The sequence below is a fragment of the Cheilinus undulatus genome, linkage group 1, assembly GCF_018320785.1.
Source record: "Cheilinus undulatus linkage group 1, ASM1832078v1, whole genome shotgun sequence".
In the NCBI taxonomy this organism is placed as follows: domain Eukaryota; kingdom Metazoa; phylum Chordata; class Actinopteri; order Labriformes; family Labridae; genus Cheilinus; species Cheilinus undulatus.
In genome coordinates this window covers 54,309,739-54,336,680 of record NC_054865.1, presented here as the reverse complement: position 1 = coordinate 54,336,680, position 26,942 = coordinate 54,309,739, and the positions used below count along the sequence as shown (strand labels likewise).

Here is a 26,942-nt window from a genome sequence, read left to right as displayed (position 1 = left end):
CTCTCACTAGTCTCCTTCTTGTATAGCCTCAGTTTTCACTTTTTTTGTATCCTCTGACTTATAGGCTGCTCTTCCATACCTTTTTTGTTTGGAGTGTTCTTTTGTCTTCATGGTGTAATGGTAGCCAAGAATACTGAGTATCCAGTAACGGGAGCTTCCAGGCACAGGTGTCTTTATACTTGTATGACTCATACAGTGACAATGAGACACATTCACTGCACTCAGGTGATCCCCATTTCACTAATTGTGAGTCTACTAGCACAGTTTGGCTGGACTTTTGTTGAACCACTTGGGTCACTTTGGTACATTCCCTTTCAGTAAGACACTGTTGCTCAAAATTAGTTTCAGTAGATAGTGGTCTTGTTGATATAAGGGGTGTTTTTTAATTTGTCAAAATGGAATTTTTTTTAGTCTGTTATATTTTTTTATTTTTAGAATTTAACCTGGTTAATAGAAAATTAAAACATTTTGTTAAATGTGTTTCACATTTGTAATTTAGTATTGAACTTTTTGTCAATTTGTAATGTCATTGATAAAATCATATTGTTAATTAGTTTTATGAATTGTTTCAGTTAATGTTAATTTGTTTCAAGCTTTGTTAAAATGTTAAAGACTTTGTAATTTTGTGTACAATTTTTTTGTAAGTTTCTTTAGAAAATATTAATTTGTTTTATCATTTATAAAAGTGTTTTGTTCATTTGTTTAATGAAATGTGAAAATTGTTTTGTTGATGTTGAATTGTTTCAAGCTTTGTTAAAGTGTTTTAGACTTTGTTATTTTCTATCTGACTTTTTATGTTTTATTACCTCCGCCAAGGAGGTTATGTGATCAGGTGGGTTTGTTTGTTTGTTAGCAACATAACTCAAAAAGTTGTGGACAGATTTTGATGACATTTTCAGGAAATGGCATAAATGGCATAAGGCAGAACTGATTAGATTTTGGGACTGATCTGGATCACCATCTGGATCCAGGAATTTTTTAAAGGATTTTTACTATTGGGAGATAGGGCTAATGGCGGAGGTCTGCACTGTTACCACTTTACATCCGGAGGTGGCGGACATGAGTAACTTCAATCCCAGCAGCATTTTTGGGTGTGTTTCTATTCAAAGTTTTGGAGTCTATAGAGATTGAAAGACGCACGCCCAGTCGAGAAGACGAGTCGGAGCGTAACAGAGAGAAAGACAGTGAATTGTAGCCAGGATACTCACAATGCTGGGAGGAATAGAGGAATATTCACCCTCTGCCAGACTTTCAGTCATCCAGTGAGACCATGGGTGAGATTGTCAGCGCATCTGTTGGCACCGGCAGACAATGCTTCCACCATGACAGTTCACCCGTAGCAAAGCCAATGCTTTGCCTCACCATGTTTCCACCCCACCAGGGAGGTAATCGGCAAATGCCGTGGTGGGGGGCACATGGGGACGGATCCAGGAATTTTTTAAAAGATTCTTCACTATTGGGAGTTAGGGCTAACGGCGGAGGTCTGCGCTCTCGAGTGCTTTTCTAGTTTCTTTTGTCTTGTATTAAAGTGTTGTGTTAATTTGTTTAATGAAATGTAAAAACAGTGTTTTTGTTCATGTTATCTTTGCTCAATTGTTTCAGACTTTGCCCTTTTGTAGTGGACTTCTGGGCCACCGTACATCAGTGTGTGAATGTGGTGTAAATGGGTAAGAGTGACCTGCGGTCTCAAGAGCAAAAAGTGCTACACGTGCTTAAGTCCATATATATATATATATATATATATATATATATATATATATATGAAAAATATACTCTGTAATACTTATCACCAACCTACCTCAGTATTGTTTGCTCACCTACAGCTTGTGATCATGTTCTCTGTTCCCAAACCTGCAGCGGCACACCATGCACTGAAAGCCATTAAACTTTTAAATTTCATCTTTAAGAGGTGATTTTGACCTTAGCACCTTTTAAGCCAGTTTAGGAAAGTTAATACTTTGATTTGTCGTAACTATTGGTTGTCACTTCTGTCTCAACTGCTGTGAAATCTGAGCGGACCACTCAGCAAAGACACAAACCTTTCAGATCCTCTTTTCAAGGCTGCAGGCATTAAATTTTAAAGACTTGTGCTGTCCATCTGCAGACGGTCATGAGAAGTCTGTCCCTTTTTTCTGCTGGTCTTTTTTTTTACTTTCACAGCAGAACCATGGAAATGAATCAGTGCTTCCTGACACTTTTGTGGAATATCTAGAATTGACATGAATTTCACAGATGAATCTTGTTATGGAGAAGTTTTCTTTTTCTGATGCAGCCGTCAGGGTTTATCAGCAATAGACAACTCTGTGTGCATTAAGAGCTCTTGACAGAGTGACGCTGCAGTGATATTTCTGTCACTGATGCTGCCCTCCTCTTGGTTTTCCTTCACAGATTTTTGCAAATCTGGTGTAATATCTGTTTTTCTCACTTACATTGAGCTTTCTTTTTTATAGAATCAGTGCTCCGTGTTTCATTTTTTCCACAGTTCACAGAGGTCAGTTGTATTTTCAGAAGTGAGTGCTGTACTTTATTTATTTTTATACTTCCCCGTCTGAGCTTCTATCTGGCCCTTTCTATTACTTCAGCCAGTGCTCTTTGAGCACACATGAACCTACCTGGTTTTCAATTCCCTTTTTGTTCTGTTACTGCTGCAGGAAGGACACCGTCACTTCTCAGAGAACTTTTTGTTCTTGTCACAAAATATTGACCAGTATTGAAAAAATCTTACTGCAGTATGCATTTGTGTTCATGGATTCAGAAGTCTTATTTTCATACCCTGAAAGCTTGGAAACAAAAACTGACTTGAACAGCTCTGTTCCTCCTCTATTGCACAGTAATGCCTCCCAATAATGTCACATTTTAGTTATTTATCAAGGTTTTTGTTTTAATTTAAAGAGTAACTAAACCTCAAGACCAGTTCTAAGATGGAGAGCCATGTAAAGGGAGATTTAGTCCTGTGATCAGTAGCTCATTTTTGCCACTATTTTGCCTCTGTAACCCATTGTTACAAGTCTTTGCCTAATTTGCCACATTTAACCCATTTTTTGCCACTTTTTAACCGCATTTCTCCATTTTTTGTCCATTTCTACCTTTCGAAACCAAATTTTCCTCATGTACCCAACATTTGTTTCTTTGAACACATTTTTGCCACACTAACTACTTTTATCTGCCAACTTTAACCAAATGTAGCCTTTTTTTTCTCTTAAACACTTTTTTGGGCTCATATTGAAGCCCTTTTCACTTCTTTAGCTGCTCATTTTTGCCACTTTTGGCCTCTGTAACCCACTGTTGCAACTCTTTGCCACATTTAACCCATTTTTGCCAGTTGGTGCTCCTTTTTGCCATAGTTAACCCCTTTTTTGCCACTTCTAACCACTTTTTCACCCACTTTTACCTTTCTTAACCCATTTTCCCTCATATACCAGACATTTGCTTCTTTGAACACATTTTTGCCACACTGTAACCACTTGTTTCAGCTTTATTCAACCACATTCAGCCCTTTTTTTTTCTCTTAAAACACTTTTTTGCTCTTACTGAAGGCCTTTTCACTACTTCAGTTGCTCATTTTTACTGCTATTTTGCCTCTGTGCATTGTTGCAAGTCTTTGCCAATTTTTGCCACATAGAACCCCTTTTTGCCACAAGTTCCAACCACATTTATAGTAGTAGACCCCCCAGGAATAATGTGGAATCACCATATTTACTTGCTTACAGCTTACAAAACAAACAATGTGAACATGTGATTTCAAAAATATATCAATATTTACAAATTCGTGGTGAATTTCTATCGAACAACTGTTGTTCGTAGTTAGCATCTATCGTTAGCTGCTTTATTAAAGGGATACTTCAATGTTTTGGCAAATTCACCCATTGCCATAATCTCTATAGTCTTAGTAACAGGTTCATTACCTTCAGTTGTCGGTGCAAGCTGTTTTTAGATCACCGCTGCCGAGTTCGGACCTGCTGTGCGAACTCAATATAAGCAGACGGTATTCTGGCTTTCCCTCATCAAACTCATCAAATACACGATCCAACAATTCCAAAACGTTCTCGTGGACAAGTTGTGACCTGTACATTCACCACGCTACGAAATAATAACGTGTAATTATGTAACATTACGACGCATTAAGCACATACTCTGAACTATTTCTTGAGTAAACCACTGGGCGGAGTGACACAGTGCAACAGCCGGGTCTGGAGTGTAGTTCTGGCTTTGCATTTACCTTTAAAACATCTCCGTCTCGTAATGTTCCATGATTATTTCATAGCGTGGTGAATGTACAGGTCACAACTTGTCCACAAGAGCGTTTTGGAGTTGTTGGATTGTGTATTTGATGAATTTGATGAGGGAAAGCCAGAATACCGTCTGCTTACATTGAGTTGGCACAGCAGGTCCGAACTCGGCAGTAGCAATCTAAAAATAGCTTGCACCGACAACTGAAGGTAACGAACCTGTTACTAAGACTATAGGGATTATGGCAATGGGCGAATTTGCCAAAATGTTGAAGTTTCCCTTTAAATTACATCTAATTATGTACTTCTGCCTTAGCACTGGAAGTTTTGCCCTTATTCAGATTTACAGTAGCGGACCCAGGAATAAGGCGGATAAGAGTGGTTTTTATTCAGGTTAGACATGAAATCTGCTTTTCACAGAATAACTTGTAACAGAGCAGGATTTTCCTGACCTCCATGGGCCCCCCTCCATTTGGCTGGCCCCAGAAAGCTGTCCCCTCTATCCCCCTCCCCATGCCCATGGTGCAGAAGACAAACCACAACAATCCACCAGAAACACGAGCAAAGGAATGCCAGCAAGGATCAGGTGACGTCTTAACACACAAGGCATGATGGGAAAACTCTGCCCCCTGGCTTTGAAAGGGTAGTGTGCTGTGCTTGGATGAGTCGGCTCTCTCTAGAGTTGGACTAACACTAAATGTATTATCGCTGTCGGCTAACTCCAACTCTGAGGACTATTTCACACAGAATGGAGTTAAAATTAGACACTGGGCTTAAAATCAGCTCTGGAATGTCTACAACTGAGATTTCAATGCTGCAGGTTTTTCTGCATAATGATAAGGACTCTGATCAGGGGTATCGTTAAGGGTATCACTGTCAATCGAAATAAACAATCTAAATAAATGTAACGTAGGAGTAGTCATATTCAAACTGAGATATTCCTGTACCAATTTTCTACATAATATACTTTTAATTTGACACTATCTATGTTCAGTATTTTTATATAAAAATATTAAACACAAAAAAATCTGTTTTGCAAAGTCAAAGTACAAGACACTAAATTTTGGCCGGACACTTTTTCCACTTTGAGAAGTTTTAAATTGAATCCTTTTATCCTGTAGCCGAGTGCAGGGGCTGCTTTAGATTCCTCTATATGCACATGATATTACCATTTTTTTTTTTTTTTTTTTTTTTTTTTGACTGATTTAAGTAAGGCTATTTCAGAGGAGATACCCTCCTCGAAAACTCAGTCAGGACTCATTGAGCTCTGGACTTGGGAATCTTACTGATGTAAGTTATCTATATATGAAGGAGCTGTTGTTAATGAGCTTCCCTGCTGCGCTCCCGTTTCTCCCTGCAGGATGTGAACCCTCATTTGCTGTGCCGCTGTGAAAGTGAAAGTACAGCTCAAATCAAACATATTTTGATTGGCCCACTGTTCACGTAATCTGTGTTGAATGCTGGGGCTGGGAGATGGCCCTCCTCCTCTGCTGTCGACAGAATATTGAGGTCACATCCTGCACCTACAGAGTCACCCGCTTAGAAGTCTAAATTTTGAATGAGATGTGCAGAAAGTAGGTTTGGATCGACATGAAACAGCTTGTAAATTGCTCTTGAAATAGAGAAACATTGAGGTCTGACATCGGCAATCAGCTGCTTCTGAAACTTTCATTCTCAGCGACAGGCGCGATATTGGAGGAGCTCCTCTGATCTTACCTGGAGGTTCATAACAGGATTGGATGCTCAGGAGGAGGCAGCTCACCGTGGTCATACGGTCATTATTTACCCCCAGAGGCAACACACACGCTGCGCCCTAATAAGAAGCACCACCACACCTCTTTGACGGCAGTTTATTGCTGACAGAAGATGTGGAGGTGAAGGGGTCACTCATTCCCAGAGGGAGATTGCATCTCGGTAGCTAGATTGCATTTCATAGTTCAAGGCCTCATCTTATTCCATTACCACTACGTTACACTAGTAAGACAAATCAAAGCAATCCCAGAAAGGTAACCGCAGCGGCCGGCATGGCTTCAAAACTCCGACAAAGTTGCATTGCATTGCAGGAAAAAGAGTCTGCAGGAAAAAATAAACCCTGATGAAGCAGAGAGGAAGCTCTTTTAATGTGACACCAAGCTGCGGATCATGACAGGCCTCACACTGCAAATAAAAGTGATCTGTTGGGAAGCTATCAGAGAGGGATTGACAGAAGCAGACAGACGCTGAGAATCAAACGTCCCCACGGCGCACAGATACCATCAGGCAGATAGAGCAGATTGACAGCGGATGCTTTGATGGGCCGAGGGGTGTTTGTTGTGCACTGAGGGGGGGAGAGGAGGGGGAGGCAGAGGTAAGGGCTGGCTACACAACAGAAGGCATTCAAGTCTTGACCAATTTTAAAAATACATAAGGACACTTTAACATAATCCTCCAAAAGCATCCAAAAGGTGAGACGGCCAGAGCAACACCATACACCTGCAGGTAGTGATTCAATGATTCCACAGATGTGAAACTCTCCAGATGAAACATGAGGGAAAAAAAACCTGGAGGATGATCAATGTTGTTTGCTGCCTGTCGTGGTATGTGCTCTGTTTTGTGTTGAAAGGCAGAAATGAAAAAAAATACTGTGGGTGACATTCTAGCTGAGAAGACAGTATGGTTGCGCTCATGTTCTCTGCCATTAAGGTTGTGGAAAGTTGTACTTTCTCCAGACTTATTCAATTTCACATGCTTCCAATGGTACTGTACCCATTATACAGAAAGAAACCGTCATATTTTCAACCCAAACAGATACCCTGCAGCTGTGGGCGAGCCAAGGTAGTCAAAGCAGAGCGGCGCTACAGAGAAAATATTCCTGATTGGTTAGACACCTCTGCACAGACGTGAAGGAAGGGATCCTGTTTGATTGATACAGAAGGCGTTCCCTTTTACTGCCTGCTGCATGCATCTATTTGATCCGCCTTCTGTCCTCGCTAACTGTTGGATTCAAAAAGCATCACATGAATATGCACACATAACATTGGAGTCTGTCGCAGACATGTAGAGGAGAGGACAGAGGCAACAATGTCTCTTGGTCAAATCCCCCTAAAGCACATCACTCAGTGGTATGGTGCAATTTGTACCCTAAGATACAGCGCATTCAGAAAATATTCACATCCCCTTCACTTTATTTTTTTCCAAAAAAAGCCTGCCTTAATGTCAAAGTGAAAACAGATTTCTACAAAGTAATGTCAGTTAAATAAAAATGTACAACTAATCCTGTCAAGTCAGTATTTAGTAGAGTCACCACTGGCTGCAATCACAGCTCTGAGTCTGTGTGGATAGGTCTCAATCAGGCACAAACATCGTGGACATCTGGATTTTACTCCATTCCTCTTTACTAAACTGCTCAAGCTCTGTCAGGTTGCACAGCGATCAGGCATGAACAGACCTTTTCAAGTCCAGCCACAAATTCTCTATGCTTCAGCTCATTGTCTTGCTGGAAAATAAACCTTCTTCCAAGCTGCAGTTAGACCATATTTTGTCCTCTAGGAATTTCTTACTTTTTGCCATGCTCACTTTAACCTCCAGTGTTAATTTCATCGACGTAAACTATGACTAAAAATGTCGACAGCCTTTTTTTCCATGAAAAAACTAGACTGAGGTCGGCCAGACACTACAGGATTTTAAGCACAATTTGGGCCTCCCCTGGCAATCGTGGGGGCGTATCCCGAGAGGAGCCTCATCGCAAACGACTGTTTGTCTAAGTAGTCTGCATGTGTGTGGTGTCAACATGATTGTTTTACTGCTCCAAATCACGTCGTAGCCTCCAAAATCCTGAATCATAAATATGAAACGTGATTCTAGGTCGTAGTGCTGCTGACGGAGTACCCACAGCAACCAATGAGAGCGAGCAGGGTAGTGTCACAGCCGGATCATACGTACTTTCACCACTCACAACCATGAACACAACATGAGTCTTTCCCTTGTATTATGATTTCTGCTTCACCTGTAAAGCATGCCAGGACAGCCTGTTGTGGAGAGACAACAAGACGGTATCGACAGACATCCGTGTTTTGTTCTTTTTCTGAAGTCACGTGATCATGCGAGGTCGTAGGCAGGTCAGCAGGTGTGTGGCCTCCAGTGATCTGACAGTCTGGCTGAGTCGTCTAGTGTGTGCGTTCAGAGGATTAAAGATGAAAAATCATTGGAAATTGTCCTGAGGTCTGTGGTCTCTCACGGTTTAAAAATCGTTCCAGATGAAAAAAAATTGTCTAGTGTGTGGCCGGCCTAAGACTAACAAAAATACATCTGTGATGACTAATGAAGATGACTAAGATGACTGACAAAAACTATGTTAAGTTTTGTGATGATGACTAAAACTAGACTATAATGTAATCTAGATTTTTTTTGTCAGACATTCAAAATCCATGAAAATTCTCCACCGTGGGTAAATCTGTCAAAAAACAATGCATCTGTATCTCTTTTACCTCCCAGCAGTAGAAAGCAGGGACCCCAGGTTTAGCAGAGTGCATAGAACACATTACCGTGGTTTGGTACTTGATTTAGGTAAGAAAATAAATGCTAGGAATAAAGAAAAGATTAAAATTTGAGGACTTTTTATGGACTAAAATGATTTGGAGTTTTCATCGACTAAAACAAGACTAAAACTAAAAAGGGTAGAAATGACTAAAATATGACTAAAACTAAAAGATGTTTATCTAAAGACTAAGACTAGTTAAAAATAGTTGCCAAAAATAACACTGTTACAAACCATCCAGGTCCAGCTACTGAGAAGCATCCCCACAGCATGATGCTGCCACCACCATGCTTCACAGTGGGCATGGTGTTTGTGGTGATGTGCAGTGACTGTAAGAAAATTACACCAAAGCAAAGTAATACTAAACTGGCACGTTTCTATCAATGAAAAATTACATTTTACTCAAAGCATTTTTTTCATCTTTTTTGGTCATCTTTACCAACCAAAAAAGAAAAAAATCTAAAAAAAAAATCTGCAGACTATATTTTCATTGTAAATGTATATGTAAAAATATATCTTGAATAATATTTGGTGAATTAATAGTTTCATCAAATTGCCTGTTTATTTTATTTTTTAAATATAAAATTAGGAGAAAAAAAATCACACAAATATTGACATTTACACAAATATTCATTATTCAGAGCTTTAATGGAACTACGACAGTGACCAAATTTACTTTACCTTTCAGGCTCTTAATGAGTGCATTAACCCTTTAGTTTTTAAACAACCAGCGCACAGGCAGGTGAAGGAGAAAAGGTTAAGTTAGTCATGTGTACAGCAGGCCTAATAAATTGTCTACCTTTTTCAAACAATAATGTCCGTCTCTAGTAGAGTGTTTGGCATCCACCAAACATACTGTCTTGTCTGATGGCCGAAAAGCTCCATTTTGGTCTCATCAGACCAAAGAGCTTTTTTCACTTGACCATGGAGTCTCCCACATGGCTTCTGGTTAACTCTAGTCCAGATTTAATCTGAGTTTCCTTCAACCACTCTCCCATAAAGCTCTGACTGGTGAAGAACCCGGCCAACAGTTGTTGTCTGCAGAGTCTCTCCTGTCTCAGCTGCTGAAGCTTGGAACTCCTTCAGAGTAGTCACAGGTGTCTTGATGGACTCTCTCTCTAGTCTCCTTCTTGCGCGCTCACTCAGTTTGTGAGGACGGTCTGATCTAGGCAGGTTTACACATGTGCCATATTCTTTTCCTTCCCTTATAATGGATTTAACTGAACTCTGGGGGATGTTCAGTGTTTTCTGTGTTCTTTTTTCTTTGTGGTGTAATGGTAGCCATGAATACGGATTAACCAGTGTCTAGACCTTCCAGACACAGGTTTCAGACTACTAGCACCAATTGGCAGCATTTATGCAGTCACTTATTCTACATTACATGTTTTTATTCAATTGACATCACTTCATAAAAATGTTTCCACTTTGACATTAAAGATGCATTTTTTTTAATCAAAAAAGACAAATTCTTTTGACCATGACTCATTTATAAAATCAGTAAAATGGTTTAAACATCCAAGGAGAATACTTTTTATAGTGCTGTATCTCCTGTTCATCATTGGCTCCACTCTGGTGTCTTTATAAACAACACTTTTTGGTTTTTGAATAATCTATCCCTGGAGGGTTGCCATAGCTGTTGTAGAGCAGTTGTTTTTCCTGTAATCCATCTTGCTGTGCTAATAAAGCCATAGTCATGGCTGGAGACAGTGTAGACCACCGTCTACAGTTTATCATTTTCTTGCTAAGTGTTTTCAGCGAGACGAAGCCAAAAGGTCGGACACATCCAGTCCTGGAGTACCATCTTGGAATCGACACCACAGGATTATTGGACAAATAATTGGTTGCAACAAGCATTGATTTTGGCCACATCCCCTCCCTGGACAACACTGCCCAGTGTACAGTCAGCCTTGGGTGAAGAGTCACAGCACAGAGGTAACACTGTGATTAGCGAGTTTACACACAAGTTCCAAATATCCCAAAGCTTCACATGGCCAACATTGCAGAGTACGCCCACGCTTGGAGTACTGTATAGGGAACAGAAAAAGCTGGCTCACCCACACAGTGCACACGATCTAAATGCATGATCCGTCTTTTCTCACACTCCCCCCTCCTCACTCCTCTCACACCACTCTGACTGCACAGACGCACACACACAGATCAGAGCGTCCTCCAAACCAGATAAGAGAAACATGAGTAAGAGAGGGAGGAAGAGTCAAGGAAGCACAGCAACACTTTCTGCTGACAAAAACAAACACAAATTCAGAGATGGATAAATGAAGGACTCACCCAAAAGAGGAGGTTGAAGAACACCATTCCGTATCGCAGGGCCATCATGCAACCCTCAGCCATCCTGCAGCGCCGCAGTTCTAGGAGGAATATGAAGGAAAGGTCCAGGTAAAACACCACATACTTCTTCCCCTGTGCGTAGCGCCCCTTGGACGACTGCGGCCCCTTTGTTGTGTGGAAGCCGAACGCGAAGGGCGGTCGCTTATACTCAAACTCCCCGCTGAAGCGGTGAAACCCGGAACTGAACGGCGGCGTGTCTGGTTTGCTGTCCAGAGATGGACTACGCCGATACGGAGTCTCGTCTGTGCTCGAGCGTCTCATTATAAAAGCTGAACGAGTCTTTTAAAGTCACCAATAGTCACTTTTGGTTTGAGAAAAGTCCACAACAAGGGACCAGAGGTTACTCCATCGAGGGTTGGATTTTTTTTAGATATTCTGACCTACCTCCACTTCAGCTCATAATAATTGCAACCCCTTTAACTCCCCAGGAAGGCTGATTTAATTAAGGGAGATCACTCTTAATCTGAGTTAATCTGTGGTAGATCATGTGCTGCCATTCACTTGATCATAGTAATCCTGCAGAGCCACTATATTCAGAAGGAGACTTTGCATAATCCTGCTGCAACACCTGTATAAGTGTGTATTTAGGACATAATCCCAACACATACACAGACACCTGCACATCCCAGTAATCACTCAAACACAGCTGGGAGAGATAAACTGGTCTGCAGTTTCATCTCTTCAACAGTTCAATCAGGTAAAACACCAGAGGGCTCTGACTCGACCACTCCAGCTGCTTTGGGTCGCTAAAATGATCCTGAAACGTCCTACCTGGTCTCATGAGAAATTCCTGAGCAGGTACCCTTGGACAGGAGGTAAGAGCACCCCTGCATCAGCCAATCAACTTCTTTGAATCAGTAGCGTCCACTGAGAATGAGAATTGCTACACTGTGGTGGAAGTGGCTGCTGATTGTTCAGCATGTGGTTGATGTGCTTCTGCTGACATGCATGAAAAAGAAAACAAGAAAAGAAGAAGAAAGGATGGGAAAAAAAAAGATGGTGTTATGAATGAAAGAGGAAAGGATGCATGAGAGCAGAGCAGAGCGGCTTGATCCCCCCCTCACGTCTTTACCCTAACTTGTCCTTTTTGTGTCTAAAAAGTGTCTCAGCCTCCCTGCTCAGCCTGCTCCTGTCACACCTATCAACTCGCCCCCTTGCTGTCGTCTTGCACCTCACTCTGATCCCCTCTGTGCGCTCCCCCCTCTCTGCCGGCGGCTGTTAATTAATTTCCAGACTCTCATCAGTGAGGCAAAGTGCGCGCTGGTGTCCCCTCTTCTACCCTCTCTCCGCTACAGTAGTCCTTTTTCTCTCCTCTACGTTGGCAAAGAGAGTAAGGTGTCCAGCGGGGTCATGGCCAAGAAGCGGGAGAAAAAGAAGCAGAGACGAGCAGAGAGAAGAGAAAGACAGTTTCCTCAGAGAAGCCAAAGAAAGACTGCAGTGTTTGAGCGGGTAGTCCAGCCTCGCAGCCTCCAGCTCCCTCCCTCTCTCTCTTCACCAGCTCCCGTTCTCTTTCTCTCTCTGTTCCCTCCTCCCCTTTTCTTTTCTCTCTTCTCTCACAAGCTCCACACGAACAATCTCAAACACCCCATCCCTCCTTGCTAACTGTCCCCAAAACCTGGCAGCGCGAAAGCCAGGAGCAGTCATTCATATTCTGGCCACACCCTACGAGGGAGAGCAACCAATCAGTGTCTGGCAGCCCCATCCTCCCTTGCGCGCACGCCAATCATGTCCTAACATCTACCAGATAACACTTCCACATGCATAACCACATAAACACAATGCACTTGTGCACACTGACGCACACAAAACCTGGTGAGCTGTTAACGTACCAGTGCTGAAAAGCCTGCTACACTCGCGCTAGTCCTTCCTCCTCCTCCTCCTCCTCCTCTTCTCTCTCTTCCTCCTGACTGGAACTCATTCCACATGCAGAGGTTGTTCGGCACTCTCGGCCTCAGTCATGTTCCCTGTCTCCCACCGGACCCCGACTCAGGTCATTCTCTACCCATGTAACAGCTTTCTGCAAAGATTTCCATACTAAAGACAACTTACCTAAAGCATGTCTCTGCACGTATGTGCTGTGAAGTGAACACTGCAGCTGACATTCACTCAAAATAACTACACGCTCAACACGAGCCGTGAGCCATCCGGGTCAGCAGCTTTATGAATCCGCAGGGACATTTCAAAGATGCAAAGGTATCGACTCTGTTTGTGGCTGCATCAAGTATTTAATGGATTTCTGTTTGGTCTCCAGCTTGTGGGGTTGTTTTTTTGTTTGTTTGGCAGCGGCCTTGGAGAGTGAATGTGACTGACTGACAGGCTGACAGTGTTGTAAAGAGCATCTGAGACTGTTTCTAATGCCAAACCTCACTAAGATATGGTGCAGAATCAAAGTGAAGAGAGAGATTTTGGACTGTATCTACAGGGAAAGGAATGATCAAGTATGAGCAGTAAAAGATAACAGCATGCATTTACAGTATGTAGCCTTCTACTACTATGCCAGCTTCATGCCAAAGCTTCTGTCCTGTAATAAAAATTACATCCGACAGGTTTCTAACCTAAAGTGCAAAAAGGAGGCAGAGATTGAAAGTTTCCTGAGAACCCTCACACATCCACTGCATCCCTTAAAACATCCCAGAATTCTCCAGGGTGAGCTGCATTTGCAAATGGACAAGTTTTTTTATCCCCGACTTTTCCAAGAGTACCTGGATACATTGGAGGACCTACACTTCACACTGGAAGTCAGAGAATCGCCGCAATATCTTGTCTTCTAATACCGGAAGTCACTTGAACTGAACATTTTTTTTGTTTTTTTTCTAGTAAGTAAACTGTATTTATATAGCACGTTTAAAACAGCTTTCAGCTGACCAAAGTACTTCACAATAAAAGCATAATAAGAAACAACAAAACATTACAGGAGATCATAGACAAGACAAGACACAATAACATGGCAGAGAGTACACATTCAATTGAGAGGAGAATGTTTCTTTGATTGGTGAAGTCTCTAAGCAGTATTGAAAGCCATGGAAAACAGGTGGCTTTTGAGCTGGGCCTTGAGTGAATGAATAGTGTTAGCACCTCTAATTTGAGGAGGCAGATTGTTCCACAGATGTGGACCTGCCACTGAAAAAGCACGGTCACCTCTGAGTTTACGTCTAACTCTAGGGACAACCAGGAAGGACTGCTCAGAGGAACTGAGGGACTGAGGTGGGGTATATGGGGTTAAAAGGTCTGATAAATAGGAGGGGGCTAAACCATGGAGAGATTTAAAAACTAGCAATAAAATTTTAAAATGAATTCTAAAATCAACTGGGAGCCAGTGAAGGGAGGTGAGTACAGGGGTGATGTGCTCCCGTTTGCGTGTACCTGTTAAAAATCTGGCTGCTGCGTTTTGCACGTATTGCAGGCGAGACAAAGCAGACTGACTGACCCCCAGATAGAGGGAGTTACAGTAGTCAAGCAGTGATGTTATAAAAATGTGGATCATTTTTTCAGTGTCTGTAAAAGATAAAAACGGTCTAACTTTTGCTAAGGCACACAGTTGATAAAAGCAGCCTTTCACTACAGAATTTGTTTGTCAAACGTAAAAGGAGAGTCAAAAATCACACCAAGATTTTTTGCAGGTCTTTCTGTAGGGTGCTGGTGGAGTCTGGTGGGCAAAATAGGATTATTTCAGTTTTTTGTTCATTTAGGAGAAGAAAGTTTTGAGCCAGCCAGTCTTTTATTTCTTGCAGGCAGTGGAAAAGTAAATGTAGTGACTGAGGGCTTTGGCTTTTTAGTGGGAGGTAGAGCTGGAAGTCATCTGCATAAAAATGAAAGTTTAAGCCATGTTTATTTATGAGAGCACCAAGTGGCAGCATGTACACTGAAAACAAGACAGTGTGTTGCAGCCATATTAATAGAGGCAGGTCCGCCAAGTAAGGAAACACAAGTAGATGAAAAATGTGAGGGTTTCCGGGATAACAGGCACAGCGGTAACGTTACATTTATTTTAATGAATCGATTTATGATCCAAATTCACGTATCACTGGGCACAGACATGATATGCTACGGGAGACCTCGTCTGGGGCATATCTAAATATTTGACGTCGCGTTCGACGTGCGGACAGTCATGACTTTGCAGATGCATAGAGCATGTGTGCTACCATTGGCTGGTAGCACCGTGCGGGATTTAAAATGGGTTAAAACATGATTTAAGAGATGTTTGTTGAATATAATGGCATTTGGTATAAAAAGTGTCACAATCAGCAGATTACCTTTTAAAAGATTTTCTCAAAATTTACAGTACAGTATCTTAACACCACATTATCAATTATTTTGTTCATTTTCACCTTTTTCAACTGTTAATTCCTTTTTAAAATAAATCTGGTCACAATATGACCTGGGTTACAATTGCATGTCTGTAACGCAGAATCTTCCGTTTAACCGTATGGTTTTCATAATTTTAGCTTTTAAATCCCTAATGACCCAGTCTTTCCCATTGACTGCCGCTCATTTTTAAGGAATGTTTTCCCCCTAAAGGGAAGGGGCTGGCTTTGTTTGGGCAAAGTACCCGCATGGGTTGCTTTTGTCAATCTTGAAAGTTTTATCAGAAGTGGACTGATAAAGAGGAGAGAAGGGGAATTTGCCCTGCTTCAGCGTGAATTTGTGATAGCTACAGACAGAGTTTAGTCATACAGCTAGCAAGTATACAAAGGCTGCCAGTGGAGAAGTTAGCTCAGCTGTAGCCACAGTGGCAGTTTTATCCAAACTCAGCATTTGTTTATCAAAGGAAGAGCAATAAAGAATTAACACGCCAGATAGATGTGTTTCACACATCCATCTGGTAAACCTTCAATACTAAGTGTTTGGGAAAGGGTAGAGGCTCTGAAAAAAACTCAGAGTGTGATTGGATGAACGCTCTGTCTGTCAAATCTTTGCCAATCAGAGCAACAAAACACGTAATGTAGCCATGACTGAGGTGTGAGTGTGCAGCTACTGAGGAATAACGTGAACCATGGCGACTGTAGACATGTCAGTACACGACTTTTGTCATTTTTGAAAAAATAACGACTCACTGCTGTTCTTTGTTTTTGTTTTAATGAAAAAATGTCATCAAGTTCTAATAAAGGTGGCGCTTTAGCAGCATCCACGCTAACGTCTTACGTCACGACCCCGCCATGCCTTAAAGTACTGCCCCTCATCGCTGATTGGTCCTGTCACTTTCTAACCAGGCCCAAACGGTTCAGACGGGAGCTTTGCAAGATGGATTTGCCGGTGAGAAACACGGCGAATCCATCTGCTTTGCAAGGTTAATAAAGAATCACTTTGAAGAGCTTTTCTTGGTGATGAAGATGGTTTTGCTGTTTTACCAACGGGCTTTGGCCTGAGTCTGTTTCACCATCTGGCTCCAGTAATAATTAACAGTAGCAGCTTCACTCCCACTGCATCATGTGCTTCATCACTTTGATTGTCCTGTAACGAACGAGACGCACAGAACATTGATCCAACCACCCCCTGAGATTTTATTCAGAGGCCCTACCCCTCCTTAACACTTTCCATGAGCTGTTGCTCACATGGATGTGAGATACATCCCACGGCATGAATATATTAAAAGTCTACCTGGCGTGTCCGGTTAGGGGCCATCATTTATCATGGAGTAGAAACCAGTCCACGCTCAGGTGCAGAACCTGTCTTAAGACGGGGTTCACATGTGATTCATGAAACATGCGTATCGGACCATCCACAGCACATGAAAGAGCAGGTACTGATAAATGAGATGGTTGAAGATAGTTGTCATTTAGATATCTCACTCTTTCATATTCATGGTTCAGCTGGCATCTGCTCTCAGAGTTTACAGCATGCAGGGATTTAATACTAACCTGACACACAGGTGTGACCTTCTGCCCTCTCTGCCTGCAAAGGTTTAGTTGTTTTAGTTTCCTGGTTCAGCAGCCAATCAGCAGATGCAGGAGGGGCATCAATGAATTAATTAGTCACAGAGTTAATCAGGCCTGTTTATTTAAGGATGCTTTCACATGAGGCACAATTGTTTGGTATCATGCCCTAGCACGACTGGGTTTGTTTGTTATTCAAATCATATTTGAGACACACACAATCCTCTTTATGGTTCCACATCTTAAGAGCAGGTCAGAGGATGAAATGGCCTACACAGGTACGAAGGTTTTTGAGGAGACAGGAGAAATTTAGAGGTGCCATTGCAACTCTACTCACCGATAGGAACTCACAGTAATCTGCATGGTAAGCCATTACAGACCATGTGTCCACTACATCTTACGATTTCCACAAACATTGGGGAGAGAGTTTGGACGAACCGCCAACCAGTGAGAGAAGATTTGGTTTTACGATAAAGCCTCTGCAACTTTCTGTCGCGTATGGGGGTGCTCATATCTCCTGCATACTGAGCCTGAGTTTGCATCACCTTGACCAAAGAGAATCAAACCTCTGGGGCTCAAGTGAAGTCAGATCCAGGCCTGGGCCCCTAATATGAAAGCTCCCAAAGTGCCTTCCTCTCCAGCATCTCTCTCTGCTAGGCCTCCACCAGCTAGTTTGGTTTTGTTTGCGCTCCTCAACTCTACACTCATGAATACATTACACCACATCCCAAATTATTATGCAAATTGGATTTTAGTGTATAGACATTCAGTTTTTTGTTTTTCAGTTAAACTCATGGATGTTATTGTGTCTCAGGGCTCTCTGGATCACTGAAATCAATCTCAGACACCTGTGATAATCAGTTTGCCAGGTGAGCCCAATTGAAGGAAAACTACTTAAGAAGGACGTTCCACGTTATTAAGCAGGCCACAGGTTTCAGCAATATGGGAAAGGAAAAGGATCGGTCTGCTGAAAAGCTTTTAATAGTGCAATGCCTTGGACAAGGTATGAAAACATTATATAGTTCACAAAAACTCAAGCGTGATCATCGTACTGTGAAGAAATCTGTGTCTGATTCAGAGCACAGACAGGTTCGTGCAGATAAAGGCGTAATGAGAAAGGTTTCTGCCGGACAAATTCATGGGATTAAGAGAGCAGCTGCTAAAATGCCATTACAAAGCAGCAAACAGGTATTTGAAGCTGCTGGTGCCTCTGGAGTCCCACCAACCTCAAGGTGTAGGATCCTCCAGAGGCTTGCAGTTGTGCATAAACCTACTATTCAGCCCCCCCAACCAATGCTCACAAGCAGAAATACATGAAGACTCATTCTCTAACAGTCTTGTTTACTGATGAGTGCCATGCAACCCTGCATGGTCCAGATGGATGGAGTAGTGGATGGTTGGTGGATGGCCACCATGTCTCAACAAGGCTGCGATGTCAGCAAGGAGTAGGCGGAGTCATGTTTTGGGCTGGAATCATGGGGAGAGAGCTGGTAGGCCCCTTTAGGGTCCCTGAAGTTGTAAAAATGACCTCGGCAAAGTATATAGAGTTTCTGACTGACCACTTTCTTTCATGGTACAAAAAGAAGAACTGTGCCTTCTGTAGGAAAATTATCTTCATGCATGACAATACACCATCTCATGCCGCAAAGAAAGCCTCTGTGTCATTGGCTGCTATGGGCATAACAGGAGAAAAACTCATGGTGCAGGCATGCACAGCCACCAATGACTAAACAGGCAAACTCAACAGGTAGCTAGCTGTTGTTGTGTCAAAAGATACTTCTCTATCAGTGGAGCCAGTTTTGCACAGCAAAATTGTAATGTGCAGTGACAATAAATGTTTCTAAATCAAACTCTTGTCAAAGCTGGAAGTGAGAAGAGCAAAAACATTTTCCTGAAAAAAAAGCCCTGTGCAGTTGTTTGCTCTTTACAGGCTTGCATCACAAATAATAGCAGCTGTATCTAACGCTGCTTTCTCCTCAGATACTGGGGATTGGCCCGGTCATTTTCTGACCAGGAACAAGCTTTTCAGCTGGGCACTTTGCAAGATGAATCAGCCTGATGACAGACGCCGAACCTGTCCAATCTATGTGCTTTACAAGGTTGGTGAAATACAGCAAAGAAGAGAAACTTCTCTGACGTGGAGATTGAGACCAAGCAGCAACCTCCGGTCCTGAAAAATGAAGTCAATGCAGAAATGCAAAAAACTGCAATACTGCAAGTGTCCACTTGAGGCTGGCTGCAGAAACACTGGAAGTCATGTACACAACACATGTCAAAAAGCAATTTTTACACCAGGATTAAACTGGTTTACAGTCTGGTTCAAGAAATCAAACATGTCTCATTAGCTAATGTCTTCATGTCCTCCCACCGTAGGTGGGGGGGGTGAATTTTTTGTACCACAACCGTTTCGATTAAATTTAGGGAAAACCTCACTGCGCACTGATTGGTGTGTCTCATTTGATTGACAGATAGCTACGTTTCTGTCAACCATAATGCTAGCTAGCTAGCTAAATGGAAGTCCAGTTAGTGGGCGGGCTGTTAGGTTGATCCAAAGTTTAGCTGAGACAGCGATTTCAATATGGAAGCCGCTGCGGATTGGCTTCAAAAGCTGTTTGAGTCCACCTATTGTAATCAAACGGCTGACGTCACAGGCTTTGTCCAATTCTTTTTACAGTCTATGATTGAGGCCCAATCAAGAGAAGCTAGCAGAAACAAAATGGTGTTGTTGGCAGCCTGAAAAGTGGAATTAAAGGGAGTCAGAAACAGCACGTCTGGAAGGAAATCACTGCTGCTGCCAACAGCACTGGTGTGAACAACCAAACAATTCTTCACTGGGAGCTTAAAGTTTAATTTGGTTTCCATTGGAGAGTTTCCTCCCTCTACAGTTTTTACTTTCGTGCTTAAATCTCCCACAGTATTTTCTGCAGTGACATTACTATGTGCATGGGGGTGTTCAAAATTACTAGAAGCAGTCTGGCTAACCATTAAAGTAAAGCAGTCAAGAAAACACCAAATATAACACACAATGAAGAAACCAGCAGAGGCTTGTGCTGCTGATTTAAAAAGCAGTATAGTCTGCAAGGATTGAAGGTGGAGAGAAATGTAAAATATGTTTTGGATGCCACATCTAATCTAAGTAACCTCTGTCTTTCTCTGCCTGAACAGGCACTGCACCATGCTCTAATCATTCTCTGACACCACCAGATTTAAATAAAAACATGCATACTGGAGCGGAGACCTGGCGTGGGATTTGAGCGTATCCTTTACCCACATCCACACTGATGAATGCTGAGCTGTGCATGGAAATGACCTCTCACACCGTTTTCTGTCCCTCTTGATGAGGGTCAGGGGAACCAGTGCGTGAATAAAGTTCAGTAAAACTCACTGCAATCAACCAGGCTGGGGGGTTAAGTTTACACGGCATTATTACACAACCTGGTGGAACTTCGTGAACATACGTACAGCTTTTCTGCCTACACAGGTTTTCCCCCTTAAGTTTCAACTGCAAATAGATTCCGTTATGCCAGGGGTGTCAAACTCAAGGCCGGCCCGCTGGATCATATGATATTTTTATTCTAACTGGCCCACCAGTATGAGGTCTGCAGATTTCCTCCAGTATAAAAATGTAAACTTAACCATGATGATTTAAAATATCCTTGTTCAGACATAAAAATTAGAAAAAGTACACAGTAAAAAGAATTGGATAGAAAGTCAGGAACGTGGGAAAGAAATTCTTGTTTTCAATAATAAAACATTATTTTGACTTTAAATGTCCTACTCTTACCTTTTGAACTTATAAGTTTGACTTTTTATCTCAGATTTAAGTTTTTAACTGGTTTTTACCCCCAATAGTTCATTTGTAGTAAAAATAAGGTTGACATTTTTTGGTAAATATCAACCCTAGTAGGCCCTCAGGTTAGACTCAAGTTCAGAATCTGGCCCCAGCTTTGATTGAGTTTTACATTCCTGCGTTATACTTATTAAATCAAATAAAGCTCACCCTTTTTTTGCCATCATCCAGTACTGACGTAGTAAACATACATCTTTATGCATGTTATTGCAGGGTCATGCTGTCTAGAGGGGCAGAGGTGTTAGACAAAAGAAAAAAGAACTGAAATATCACACTGACTTAAGTGATCAGACTTTGCAACAACACTGTAAATGTAGCTCAGGTCCCTCCCATTTCACTGGAGCTTTGCTGAGATGTTTCTATGCCTTGGTTGGAGTCCACCTGTCCTAAATTAAACTGATTGGACATGATTTGAAAAGGTAAACTCTTCTTTAAAAAGCCTCACAGCTGTGAATCAGAGCAAAAACCAAGCCATGAGATGAAAGGAACTGCCAGCAGAGCTCAGAGACCGGATTGTTGAAGGGCACAGATCTGGGGAAGGCTGCAAAAACATTTGCATTCATCTAGTAAATCCCAAATACAAAGTGCAAAGACAGAACTCTTCTAAAAATTCTCAGAAAGGGGTTGGATGATATTATAAGTAATAAGGGCTAATCAGAGTGGCAAGATGAAAGGAGGTATTAAGGCATTTGCGTTTGCAGATGAAACCTGAGCTCTACAGGCTGCCGTTGCTGTGATTGATGAACGATGGAGTTTCTCAGTGAAACTAAGAGCAAGAGAATTTTTAACTGAAGCTAGCTGGTAGACATGCAAACATATTTTCTCTGTCAAAACAAGCTTTTAATGTGGTTCTTTGCTTCTGTTAATAAAGACACCAGTTCAGATTAAACTGTTGCTATTCTACAGCTACACTTGTGCTAATAACTTTCACAGCCATCATTAATAACTATCATAAACTCATGATAAAGCAGTCCAGGAAAAGAGCAAGAACATCTAAAGCTTTTACTGTTTTTCCTCTTTATTTTATAGCAAGGCTTGGTCCAGCTCTGATACTCGTGCCCCTCAACTATAGCTACATCTGAGATGTGACCACACTGAGGCAACCATTGCTATTGGCTTTAAAGGGCACATATTATGCAAAATACACTTTTTCAGGTTTTTCTAGCAAAAATATGTGCCCTTACTTATCCACAATCCCCCAAAGAATCAGAAACCCCCACCCACCTTTCAGAAAATGTGTGCTGAAACAAGCCATTCTCAGATTTCCCCCTTATAATGTCATGTGGGGAGTTAGGGCTTAGTTGGCCCTCCCCTGCTTAAAAAGAAGTACTCCTGAGAAGGATCAGGAGAGCCACACCCATTAAGCTATATCCATTTCCATAGAGGGGTGTGGTCAGGGGTGGAGTCAGACAGCTCATGAACATTTAAAGCCACAGACACAGAAACAACTCGTTCTGAGCAGGGCTGAAACAGAGGGGTCTTTAGGCATGCAAAAATCCAATACTGGAGTGTTTTTCAACAACAAACTTCAAAGGCTTGTTTTGGGGATCTCTGAGACCAATATAAACTTCTCTTAACTGGGTATAATATATGACCTTTAAGCACAACTTAACCCTAGAGGCCCCGTATCTGGGGCTAGCTCTGCCTCCTCTGAGGAAAACCTTTATAGGGCAGTCTAAAAGTCCTTCCACACAGTCCTGTCACACACTGTTTGAAGCCCACAGATCAAAAACACAACTCAGACCACAACCAGTAGAATGAAAAGATGTAAACACTACAGTTCTTCTAAACACAGTACTTTACTGCAAACAAGGCACCCGCAATACTTTCTATTTCATGCCAGCGACACAGGAGATATTTACTGTAAACATTTTAAGGCAGAAAAAAATCAGTTATCAAATGTTCCATCTTTATTTTCTCAGTCCCAGTAGCTTCTACAGGGAATTTTTACACGTCTGCTGAAATCTGTACAGAGTTATTTTTACATGCCAAGCTTTTTCATGCAGACTTTGTAGTTGCAGAGAAATACTCAGTTGTATTTGGGTATGTCATTTTCAAGCTTGAACATTGAAAAGAGCCTAGGGATGAAAGGGTTAACCTGACCCGTGGCATCTGCCTCGTTCCCCTCAAATGACATTGATTGGTGCAAACGATTCCTCACATATGTGGTGGATTTTCCTGATGGCAGACTGGCAAATCCATGTTGGTGGGTCTTGATTGCCAAGCAGTTGAGAACCATATGATGATTTTATTGGTTTATGTTGTTCATTAACATGTTGCATTATTTTTTCAATATAAACTACCTCTCAAGCATGAGGCCCTCATGGAGGACTCAGTGGTAGAGGCCCTGGGCTATAGATCCATATATTAAAGCATCATTGTTCTTGGTGCACGAAGCCCCGGGCTATTTTGTGATAGTAAAACTGCTTATGGTTTAAATGCAATTATAATTTGCATAATAGAACTGGATTGGAGATAATATGGATGTTTTCATTTATAGCATGGGTTTTCCCTCCTTTTCTGCCATTATTTCATACATAAATGAAAACGAAGTCTATCACAGCCTTATGTGACCTGAATCCTCATCTATATCCCCAACCATACTCCAGAGTATCACTGGCCAAGCTGGATTTATTCAATTTAAAAGTAATTCAGGTTATCCAGATGGGCTGTAGAACATTCTCTCCTTTTTATTGTCCTCACACAATTCAAATTCATTCAAATTCAATTTTGGTCCCTGCCCCCTCTTTGCATGTTGAGGCTCACTGCAGTGAGGAAGGTCACAGTCTCCTCATCGCTCTGCACAGATCTGCTGTGTTTTTATCTGCAGCCATTTCTCCTCTCTGCAGTTGAATGGTGGACGTTTAAGTGGCATTTATTATTCATCCACTTCTGAATTGCTGTTTCCATTGCTCTGTTGTCACATATTTCTTTTATTAAGGCTGCAACTTTTCTTGCTTTCCAGATGTACGCATGTCCAAAGTGAGGAAAAGGCACTCTTCTCAGCTGATCTAGCAAAGTAAGGGGCTGGTGTTAAAAAGAAAACCGAGAGAGTACTACTTCACGTATGGCGTCCTATTTATACAGTAAGTAGCTCATCCCACTTGTGTCAATTATGTCAGTAATTGGCACAATCTGCTGTCACTTTCATGAAAAATGCACACGGGGATGAATCATGCAGGAGGAAACTCATTATGAGTCTATAAGTGGGGGGCCATTAACATACATGATGCCACAAAGCAAAACACCTAACAGTTAGTCATGAGCGTTATCCCCTGACCCGACAAATCCACCACACACGCTGGCTCACACAGAGCCGTAGCCCAGATTCTTAGACACACAAAGTAAGTGTGCGATGGCACCCTGGGGTGTCAGCGTCTTTGATGTCCTCGGCACGTACAAACACAGAAGAAGGTTTTGGCTGCACGGAGCAGACATGATAAACAACATGATGAAATTAATCTCCGTTAAAATGGCAGGTTTAAAGATAGGGCCTCACGCTAAACGCCTTCATGAGTCGCTGTGATGTGAAACAAGGGCGTAAAATGACTGACACGCTCAGCCAGGCACATTAAAGTGCGCTCGGCTCTCTGGTCTCCTTGCGGCCGTAAAGTGGGAGACGTCTGGCTGGCGCTCTCTTGGTTAAAGATGGAATACGAGTCTCTTATGAGTTTCTGCACTAGATGACAAAACAGGCAACATGGATGACTACAGCGTGCACAGAGCAGCAATATGAGCATGAGAAATGAGAGGAGCTCTCCACAAGGCTGGCGAATTATTTAGAGCTGTTTGGAATTTTAGCTTACGCAACCACAAAAAATCATTTCAGTTCCACTTCAAACATGGCGCTATTTTAGGAAAGTAACATCCTCACATTCATGTTCCATCGTTTCGACTTGTTTTCTCCTTAGATGTCATCAGGATGTGTCACATGAAGAAACAAACTCCAAAGTTTCTTTAATGAGATTTTGATTTAAAGTGCTTCAGAGGAGCAGTTTTTCATATTCAAATAAACTTTATTTTGTTCTTAGACATTGTCAGGTTGTGTTAAGATAAACTGTTTTCTTCTAATCAGGATTCAATGCTGTGTTTATTTTCCCTCTGAGAGGGCCATTTGTTTTTCAGTAAGCAGACAAAAAAAAACTGAGCTGGGCGCACGTACTTTAATCCAAAAGTTTTCTGTGTTAATTTTATTTAACAAAACTCTCACCACTATGGGCTGCCAGTGTGCTGCAGAGTTGCAATGCAGGAGCCGGTGAACCAGCTGGGTTTATCCACAGCCTGTTTGTTTAACGGAGAAAGAGGAAGGACCTAAACCCTGCTCCTAAACCTTGGGAAGATGGATCACAGACAACCTGAATAAGAACATACTCAAGGGAAGTTTTAGTCATTTGGAGGCTCCAGGCGAACATCAATAAGAGGCTCTTCTCCAATCAGCCTAAAGTCATAGCAAGAGGAGAACTATGTTTAAGCATTTATTTTCAGGTAACAGAGCCAGAGAATGTCATGCATAACCAAAAGTTGAATATAAATTGCCAAATACCCACTGCAGTTCTGAAGAGCTACCTTTTCTACATTTTAATACAGTCCACTGTGGTTTAAATGAATCACTCTGCTGTGCTTTGGTCAAAATATAATATAGACCAGGCACTGGTTTAGCTCTGTTGGTAGAGCTGGCAGCCATGTAGTTTTTCTTGCAATCCCATGATTCCAAATGTCCATTGGGGATCACGAAGTGGGTAAGAGCCATAAGGAATGAATGGGAACAGAGGAAGGTTAAGCCAGGTGCACACTGTGCGACTTCAAGCCTACCATACGACAAATGTCATCTCATACTGTGCGACTGAATCGTTTACGATGCACGATCATCGCTCACGAGTTGTTTGCTCATACTGTATGATCTGATGGTCCTGCATGATCTGAGTGCTCACACTGTGCGACTGAAGTCGGGACTGACAGTGACAGAAACCCGTGGAGTTTCCTTTTTAAAAAGTCTCAGGGTCTAAAGGTGAAGTGTTTCCAGTCATGTTCTCTCTCTCTCCCCCCTCTATCTCCCGCTTTCTCTCTCTCTCTCTCTCTCTCTCCCACACACACAAACAGCATCACCTCTCAGCTGCAGGTCCGCGGGTAGCAATATTTCCTGCTTGTTTATTTCCTTTATTATAACGGGGGTGAGTCAGAAAGTGATTCTAGCCAATGTTGTGGTAGTTTGGGTTGTTGTCTGACAGTTTACAAAGGAAAACAATCCCCCAATGTTGTTTATTCTGCTTGCATTTCTGCTCTCACTGTGAAGTGTATGACCAAAATATCAAACATGCCAGAAATCCTCCCGACTCGCGAGGAAGTCGTAAGGTCGTAGTTGGGCTGTGGTCAGCCATCATACCCCCCTGTACACAGCACGACAAACGAGTGAGTCGTGCGACTCTAAATTTGTTGCTGAATTGCAGGAAAATCACACAGTGTACACCTGGCTTTAGTACTTTACTGCTCTAAATGGATCTCTGGATGGATCAGAAAATTTCTACATGCATTGAATTCAATCCCTACACTTTACCAAAAAGTGATTTTCACCATATTTTAACTGATTTACTTGGTGTGGAGGTTATCAATATCAAAAATACCTAGTCCAGCAGAACTCTTAGCATAGCGTTGTCTAGAGGAGTCTTGAGGAGTCCTGTGCTGAGCTGAGAGGCTAGCTGATCCCCTTTGACATAAAAAAAAAAATTATTTTGTCACAAATAGCCTTAATTGAAAGAGCGATATACTATAAACTGAATAAACCTGGTGAGGTAAACAACAGAAATGATGAGCTAATCACAAATGAGCCTGTGCTGCAAAATGGCTCTTTACAGTTAGTTAGCTAACAAAGTATAAAGGCAGAGAGGGGCAAAAACTGGGTGTAAAATGGTGAAAAGTGGTTAAAAAGTGGCTACAATGAGATAACAGTGGAAAACAATGGGTCAAGATTAACACAGGGGGGCAAATAATGGGTAGGAACATAGTGAAAAGTGGTTAAGAATCGGCTACAACGAGATAACAGTGGAAAACAGTGGGTCAAGAATGATGCAAAGGGGGCAAATAATGGCTGGAAAATGGTGAAAAGTGGTTATAAAGTGGCTATAATGAGA

At 41.9% G+C, this 26,942-nt stretch overlaps 1 protein-coding gene across 2 annotated transcripts in view; it reads right to left on the bottom strand.

Annotated features, from left to right (window-relative positions):
* The window catches only part of tspan4a (tetraspanin 4a), a 351,848-nt gene that overhangs the window by 260,499 nt on the left and 64,407 nt on the right, over window positions 1-26,942 (bottom strand). The window contains exon 2 of one of the 2 annotated variants that reach the window (XM_041789126.1): window positions 11,032-11,111. In XM_041789126.1, coding sequence (XP_041645060.1) covers window positions 11,032-11,094 — 63 coding nt within the window. In that variant the 5' untranslated portion in view covers window positions 11,095-11,111. Of the gene's footprint in view, window positions 1-11,031; window positions 12,504-26,942 lie in introns of those variants that run through there. The other variant, XM_041789116.1, reaches the window with a different exon arrangement.